Source organism: Saimiri boliviensis, chromosome 2 (genome assembly GCF_048565385.1).
Source record: "Saimiri boliviensis isolate mSaiBol1 chromosome 2, mSaiBol1.pri, whole genome shotgun sequence".
NCBI classification, from domain to species: Eukaryota; Metazoa; Chordata; class Mammalia; order Primates; family Cebidae; genus Saimiri; species Saimiri boliviensis.
In genome coordinates, this window is record NC_133450.1 from 121,555,053 (window position 1) to 121,564,277 (window position 9,225).

At 37.4% G+C, this 9,225-nt stretch overlaps 1 protein-coding gene across 1 annotated transcript; it reads left to right on the forward strand.

Annotated features, from left to right (window-relative positions):
* Window positions 1–234: 234 nt before the first annotated feature.
* Window positions 235–5,201, forward strand: LOC101046970 (olfactory receptor 4F4). The gene is made up of 2 exons (XM_003935771.3): window positions 235–288; window positions 3,357–5,201. Exons 1-2 carry the CDS (start codon window positions 280–282, stop codon window positions 4,326–4,328), a joined length of 981 nt encoding a protein of 326 aa, XP_003935820.2. The 5' UTR covers window positions 235–279; the 3' UTR covers window positions 4,329–5,201.
* Window positions 5,202–9,225: the final 4,024 nt, after the last annotated feature.

Below are 9,225 nucleotides of genomic sequence, written 5' to 3' on the forward strand. Positions count from 1 at the left end.
AACTCAAGAAAATTCTGTTTGTTTCCTCCAATGGCCAAGGGAATGCTTGTGAAACTATAAAAGTTAGGCTCAGTACTCAAAGCTCAGACTAGCTATTCCCAGATCTCTTCAGGTACATCTGGTCCATTCATTAAGGGTTCTTAATCAGCCAAGTGGTTTACTAAAAAGAACAATTCACATACATATTATTCTCTTAAAAATTTTATGCTTCAAGGGAGTGCAAATAGAAGAAAATCTGTACTCCTCATTCTCTGAAAATTGCTGTTGTCTCTTGCAGTTATGAAGAAGGTAGGTGGAAACAAAGATAAAATCTATCTTACAAGAATGAACCAAATTGTAACACTTTATTGACAATGAGATGGTTCTATTAGTAGGAATCCATTCTGCATAATTCCATTTTGTGTTTACCTTCTGGGAAAATGAAAGGATTCTGTAGGGTTGACTTAAATACTTAGAGAAATTAATATAAACAATGTTAGCAAGAATAACCCTTGTTATAAGTATTAAGCTGGCAACAATTATCGAGTCCTCCTCCTGACTCTTCTGGGTTAATGCGTCCTTATCTTGCCATTTATTGGTTCTTTTGACTATCTCTCCCATATCCAGCGTTTTCTTGCCCACTCCCTTCCCTCCTTTTTATATTATCAATGAAACCTGCTTTGGGGCATTTCTTTCACATAAAGACTTAAATCATAATGTTGGAGCTGTGAGGATTTTTAGAGCTTTTGATAGAATAAACTCATTTTAAAAACATGAAAGCTAAGGCCCAGAGATTTTAAAATGATATTCCCATGATCACTCTGTAAGTTTGTGCTAGGACCCAAATGTCTACTTCCACCTCAGTGAGACTTATTGTAAGAACACAAGGGGTTTTTCTTTAAACAGAGGTAAATGATTAAAAAAAAAATAAACCAAAATATAATGGTTGCATTCCAGGAATAATCTAAGTCATGAAGGATTTCACCTTTCAACAGTGGCTGGCTCCTCATGGTTGCTACAATGAGTGTATAAGATTTTGAAGAACTCCTTCAATGAGCCTAAACCTAATGTTCAACTCAGAATAAATACAATTCTAAAAATTTTTGAATAATTTTTTAAAAGTTAGAAACGAGTCAGAATTCTTTTGAAAGAATTCTGGTAGTGAAGGATGCCCTCAGCAGCATAAATTCAGGAGAGAGATATCTTAATTACATGAGCAAGAAATTTCTTTTGCTAAAGAATAGGAAATTCCTGAATTCTTACTAACAACCATGATAGAATGTCTTTTGCTATAGATGAGAACCCTTGGGCCAACCACCATCCTTGGCATATTTCATGTGGAGATATAAATTCAAGTTAGTCCTTGTCTATCAATGAAATGAAATAATTTTTTTATCAATGCATATCTAAGGTCTATTCTAAGTTGCTCACTTTGATTCAAAAGAAACATTCCAACCAGTCATGTTAGAAATTATCTCACAATAAAAATCCTATTCTTTGTACTGTTAATGATTAGTATATTTATCTAAGCAGAACTGAAGTGAATGTTCATGGTTTCTTCCACTCTTAGACTTCTCTTTAAGAATAAAGAAAAAAGAATAAAGAAAAAACAAAGAAAGAAAGAAAGAAAGAAAAAATATTTAGAATCACCTAATTCTTACAGGACTTTAAAAACAGTAATGTGTTGCTTGAGTGTGCAGGACTAAGAAATGGGATTCAGAGCAATAAAGAGAAAAGTGGACTTTCTAAGCACAATGAATTACTGTGATTAAAAAATAGCAAAAAACAAATAACAGTATTCCTCCAAAAAATCTGGCAAGTGTAAACTCTATACCTTCCTGTCTCCCCTGGAATGTTAGCCATCAATTTCCACTTCTCTCCTTTACATCTTACTTGCCCATTAACTCTTACACCTAATCCAAAATTGTTAATATGACTATGCCTCACCTTTAGGATACCTTTTATTTGCTACTTCTCTTCATTGCAAAACTTCTTGAAACAGGACTTTTCTCTCCTCCCTACACAATTGAAAGGCTCTCTCGACTCATGTCCAGAAGTCACTGTTCTGTCTCTCACCTAGCAGATAGCAACTTACAAAGATGCCCCCAAAATACCTTCTCATCTCTAGAGTTATCATTACCTTTTAGTTTTTCTGAATTTATTTCAGCTCCTAAAAGGGATCTCTATGCAAAATACTGTTATACTAGTGCTTGTTCTAATTATTATCAGAGTTAAATCTATCACAATGTCCCCAGTTACTTAGAATAAAGACACTGGAATAACATATTTTTATTTTTCACATCTTGCTGAAAAATATTTTTGTTCTCAGTACCTTAATAATGGCCGCTATGTATTAACTATTACTATTTAATAGAAAATTTATATACCTGGTTATATCCAATCCTCACAGAACTTCTATAAAGTTACGCTATTATCACCTGTCTTTTCCAGATGTGGTCAAAAGACTCAAATCACTTACATAACTTGTCTAAGGTCATTCAGATACATAGTAGATAAGCCAGGATTTGAGCACAGGCCTCCTAGCACACAAGCTCACATCTTTATCACCCTAACATGATGCTTGATGGGATTTTACAGGTCTTCATTCACCCCTTTCCTGCTCACACTACCACAACCGGCAATTATTATCTATTGTTAGGCTTGAAATAATCATTTGGCTTCATTTCAAAAGCTCTCTCCATTCCAATTCACATTTAGTCCAGAGTTAGTTTATTAAACAATCATCAAAAATTTTTAATAGATTTTTCTTGTCTCTATAATAAAACAAATTCTTTAGAAAGCATTCCAAAACCTCTTACCAATTTTATCTCCTATGGAAGTCCTTTACACTTTCTCTCATTTAAACTTTACTGCATTTTCCTCATGTTTTCTGATTTCACTTTTGAATTCCCTGTTCTTTTATCCTCTCTTATTATTATATTTATGGTATTACTTTTTCTTTTTTTATCTTTTATGTTATTTTGGCCTATTTTTTTTTCTGTTAAGAACTTTAATATCACCAAATAACCTAAGATGTGTGCTACAGAATATAAGCATTTGAAAGTTCAAACAAAAAGGAGATAAACAGAGTTACAGCACAGGCTTAATCTGGCAGAGAGAGAAACATAAATAATAGTATTTGATATTAGGAATAAACCTAACATTAATGGAGACACTGAGAAGACTGACACAAATGAATTATAAGGTATGGCCAGGGAAGTAGTGTGAGATAAAATTATGAGCTTTGGTTGTTGAATTCTGAAAGCCTATAAGTAATCAATTCTAGAAAGTCAGTGTAAGAGTGAACAGAATGATACAAAATGAGGCTTTAAATCTGAATATATAATTCCGACTTCCTTCTCATTCTCTTCTTCAAGGTAACTGAAGAGTCTGTTTCTTGGAATGAATCAACAAGTGAAACGAATAACTCCATGGTGACTGAATTCATTTTTCTGGGTCTCTCTGATTCTCAGGAACTCCAGATTTTCCTATTTGTGTTGTTTTTTGTATTCTATGGGGGAATCGTGTTTGGAAACCTTCTTATTGTCATAACAGTGGTATCTGACTTCCACCTTCACTCTCCCATGTACTTCCTGCTAGCCAATCTTTCATTCATTGATCTGTCTTTGTCTTCTGTCACAGCCCCCAAGATGATTACTGACTTTTTCAGTGAGTGCAAAGTCATCTCTTTCAAGGGCTGCCTTGTTCAGATATTTTTCCTTCACTTCTTTGGTGGGAGTGAGTTGGTGATCCTCATAGCCATGGCCTTTGACAGATATGTAGCAATATGCAAACCTCTGCACTATACCACAATTATGTGTGGCAACACATGTGTCGGTATTGTGGCTGTTGCATGGGGAATTGGCTTTCTCCATTCGGTGAGCCAGTTGGCCTTTGCAGTGCACTTACCCTTCTGTGGTCCCAATGAGGTGGATAGCTTTTATTGTGACCTTCCTAGGGTAATCGAACTTGCCTGTACAGATACCTACAGGCTAGATATTATGCTCATTGCTAACAGTGGTGTGCTCACTATATGTTCTTTTGTTCTTCTAATCATCTCATACACTATCATCCTAATGACCATCCAGCGCTGCCCTTCAGATAGCTCATCCAAGGCTCTGTCCACTTTGACTGCTCACATCACAGTAGTTCTTTTGTTCTTTGGACCATGTATTCTTATTTATGCCTGGCCATTCCCCATCAAATCATTAGATAAATTCCTTGCTGTATTTTATTCTGTGATCACCCCTCTCTTGAACCCAATTATATACACACTGAGGAACAAAGACATGAAGACTGCCATAAGACGGCTGAGAAAATGGGATGTACATCCCAGTGTAAAGTCTTAAATCTTATATAACTGTGAGATTCATCTCGGATGACATAAAATGTAGTGAAGTTGGTAAGTTAGTAAAGCTCATGAAAACGGTCTTCTATTCCCTATTAAATTAATACGTAATAATTTAATAATAGCCCAGGAACTTTCACATACATTGCCTCAATTTATCTTTCAACAACTTGAGTGTTACATTTTAGAATGCAGATATAAAGTTATTATGCTTTCAAAATATTCTTTTACTAATTCTTAGAACAAAGACAGGCATAAATATATTACTATTTGTATACGCCCATTCCTTCCTGTATGATCCTAAGTTTAGTAGAACAAAGGAGAGAAAATAGCCTAGCTTATAAACATTTTAAAATTTTTACTTGGCCCATTTGTGAAAAACATAAAAAAAGAACTGCCACATGCTTAATTTTTAAAAATATGCTTAGTGATATGGAGATATATGTCAACTTTTAAGATGTTTGAAAAAAAATGCCTCTCATTATAAGAGTTTATACTTCACCTCCCACCACTGTAACAACCCCAATTCATGAGGGCATTATCAGGCGTAATAGGAAGAGTAAATTTGCCAATGTAAAATGTGCCTTTTAGGCACTTGACATGTGTGACATATGAAAACTGCTCATAAGCAGCAGAACGAATTTAGAGGGATCCAGTCTCTCATCATGTTGGCATAAAGTGTCTTACTAGTATCCATCTATGTCATTTTTTCATAGTTAACCTTTAAAAACACAGGCTTTAAAGTAACAACAAAAAAAAGCTGGGTTCAACTCTACTGACTCTTATTAATCATGATTTTGGACACATTTCTTAGCTTTCTTAAGCTTTTGTTTTGACATTTATAAATAGGTGATAATACAAATTATGCATGGTTTCCAGATTCATCCATGTCCCTACCAAGGACACAAACTCATCATTTTTTATGGCTGCATAGCATTCCATGGTGTATATGTGCCACATTTCCTTGTCCAGTCTATCGTAGATGGGAATTTGGGTTGATTCCAGGTCTTTGCTATTGCAAACAGTGCTGCTACGAACAGTCTATTTTCTACAGTTGTAGGAAAAATCTTTTATTTTTTATTTGTAAAATTTACTCACTCATTCATAATTCATTTAACTATTCAGTACATTAATGTGTACAACGCACAAGAGGAACCAATATATTCAAAATTTCTCTTGAAATTTGACCAGAAGTCATGTGCACCCCTCCCCTGGGAAACAGGCAGGCAGAAAAGTTTTGAATCTATGCAGTTCAGTATGTTACTGTAATATATATAACACCTAATATATATACCTTATATATAACAAAGTATGTTACTGTAATATATATAACATCTCTCTCTCTCTCTCTAAATATATATATATTTATATATATTTATATTTATTTAGAGAGAAAGAGAGAGAGAGAGAGAGAGAGAGAGAGAGAGAGAGAGAGAGAAGGAAATTAATGGTGATTCGACACTTCCCATCTGGTAGCTTTTTAAATCTCTATTTAAATTAACAGTAGTGAAAGGGGAAATACAATTAGAACAAACTATATAAAATATTTGCAAAACATTTATCTGAGTCTTGGTTTTAGAAACAAACAAAGAGATTGTTACTTTTACATCTGTTCCTAATTGATAAACCATTCAGTTATATCACACCTTCTGGCCTACAGTAACCATGTTTGGGTTTTTTTCTTTTTTGCAAATTTTATTATAGGTTCAGAGAGTTCATGTGCAGCTTTGAGACAAAGGTATATTGCATGATACTAAGGTTTAGAGTACAAATGATTCCACCTCCCAGGTAGCAAGCATAATATCCAAAAGGTAGTTTTTCAGCTTTTTCTCCTCTTCCTCCATCCTCCCTCTGGTAGTCTATGGGGTCTAGTGTTTTCATTTTTATGTCCATGTGTACTTGGTATTTAGCTCCCCCTTTTAGGTGAGAACATGCAGTATTTGGTTTTCTGTTTCAGTGTGAATTCACTTAGCATAATGGCCTCCAGCTGCATGCATGCTTCTGCAAAGGTTATGATTTTCTTCTTATTAGCTGCATTTATTTAGTGGTGGATATGTACCACATATTTTTTTTAATCCAGTCCAAAGTTGATGGGCCCCCAGGTGGATTCCGTGTATTTGCAATTGTGAATAGCACTGTGACGATCATATGAGTGCATGTGTCTTTTTGGTTAAAAAAAACAAAAACAAAAACAAAAAAAGTTTGCTTTGGGTATATATGCAGTAATGGATCGCTGGCTCGAGTGGTAGTTCAACTCTCAGTTCTTTGAGAAATCTCCATGCTGCTCTCAACAGTGGCTGGACTAAGTTACATTCCCACCAGCAGTGTAGAAGTGTTCCCCATTCCCTGCAGCCTCACCAGCATCTGTTAAACAATCTTTAAATAGATGAAAAAATGTTCAAGTCTCTTGGATTAAGATACATGCAAAGTAAAATTATGCTTAAATATCAGTTCTCACCTGTAAAATATCAAATATCTGACCTCAGTATTTGATAATACAACCTGTTGAAGCTGTAGAGAGAGAAGCACTCTTAAGCACTGTTGGTGAGAATCTAACATGGTACAACCTTTTGTCAATATCTAAAAAAATTTAACACATTACTGACTTTTGGTCTAGCAGTCCTACTTCTATCGTAAAGATACATTGACAAAAATATAAAATAATTAATGCACAAGTCTACTCAATGAAGCATTGTTTTTAACAGTAGAGAATGGAAAATAGGCCAGGCGCAGTAGCTCATGCCTGTAATCCAGCACTTTGGGAGGCTGGATCTTCACAAAAAAATTAGCCAGGCATGGTGGTGCACACTTGCATTTTCAGCTACTTGAGAGGCTGAGGCAGGAGGACCACTTGAACCTGGGAGGCAGAGGTCTCAGTGAGCTCAGATCATGCCTGTGCACTCCAGCCAAGGAAACAGAGCAAGACCCCATCTCAAAAAACAAAACGAAACAAAAACACAAAACCAAACTAACTTCCTCTTTAACAAAGATTATAAAAGTTTTCTTAGCACTGACACCACCCCTAGAACTTCCAGTACACCAGCACCAGCTTGGAGACTATGTCCCCATCAAAGGATGGAAAGAAGAAAAAACTCAAGCTGGCCTAGGAAAGACTCTACAAAACCTGCATCCCGGACGATGCAGCTTCCACGGACAAAACAGGCTCCAGACATCACCTTGGAGATGCTGAAGAAGGCAATGCAGAAGGCTAAATGAATCCTGCTTCAGACACAGACACCATTTACTCTCCTAAATCTGCCTTTTTTTCCTGTCCTGTTACTTAGACAAACACCTTCTTCCCAGTTTCCAACAATGCAACTGCTTGGCTAAAAGGAATTAACATACCTCCAGTGAGATTCATCACTGATGGCATACAGTGAACCAAGATGCCATGTAGTACTATAGGTCACTCTTTGACTAGAAAAGAAAGTTGCTAATTATACTCATAATTGTCTTATGTTATTTCCTAATTTTAGTATGCAAAGCCAGACTAAGAGCAAAAACGGCTTCACCTGACAAAACTACTGCTGTACACATCTGCAATCTTCAATCAGCAACATCTGATGCAAAAAGCAAAAACGGGAAACGTGGGATATCAGTCAAATGGTTGGAAAGACTGTAAAATTACAGAATATGGTCACAAATCTTGGAAGGTCAAGAGGTTTGCACAGTTTCAGCAGAAGTTTTGGCTGAAGGTAGCCGAATCCCTTTTACCTTTAGTTGATAAAGAAGGGCAAATAACTAGGGAATGTGAGAGAGTTTATCTGAATTACTTGCTTACTCATGTGGTTCGAAAACTAACCACTAATCTTTCATGGGCCACATGGCTTTCTCAGAGCTAGGGCAACCAGATTTATCATCCACAAATGATGTTTGCTTTAGGCCTCGGCACCTGGCCTTTAATTTTTATCCGTACGTGTGCTGAATCAGAACCTCTGTTATTAAGTCTATGCTGAATAAATACCCTGAGTGCCAGCTGGTCAGGGCCATGGCTGCTATCTCTCTCAGGAGGTACTGTGAGTGACCATGGATACCCCTAGCCTGCTCTTTCACTCTATTTTGTGTCTGAGTGAATTTGTTCATCTGTCTCTGGGTCAGGGACTGCAGTTCAGATATTGACAGTGAAAGACTTCAACACCCCACTCTCAGCATTAAAGAGATCATCTAATTACAAAATAAATCTCGCAGTCCTTGGCCTTGCTGTCTCCAAACTCTGGAGAGTCCACAGGGACCTGGGGTTGGTCTGAACCTCCAGCACATTTCACCTACTTCATGGTAAAGTGGTGGCATTTTTCTCCCTGCTGTTATCAGTCCTCACTTATCCTCACTGAGCAGAGCTGCATGGCCTGGGACACCTGTACAACCACCCTGCCCCTACCTGACCACTTTAATCAGAAGTAGCCCAGCATTTCTACAAGGAGGAAATACCAGCATCAACTCACAACTCTTCCACCACTGCAATTGCAGTGGTACCATCGTAACAACCACTGGGCTGGGGAAGGAACAAAGAGCTGTGTCACTACAGTGGCACCTTCAGCATGCCACAGCCACCATACAGAGAGGAGTCCAGCTCCCTCCCCTGGGAACCCCCATACCACCAGGCATGGCCCTCAGCTCATGACTGCAGATCAGTTGTCCCACCCACAGCTGAGCTCACCTACTGGCAGTGGCCCAGAGTTTCCCCTGGGAGAGGCTCCCAGAGGCAACTGGTAGCCTTTCTGCCCCTGTCACAGCAGCACTTCTATTTCTCCTGTCCTTCATCTTGAAAAGAAACAAAGAGCCTCAAGGCTACACCTGAACTTACAGCATGCCATAGTCTTTATATGGAGAGGAGACTAGTCTCTCCTCCCAGTGAGCCCTTAACCTGCTGATCCCCTACAAGCAGAGCCCTAACCTCA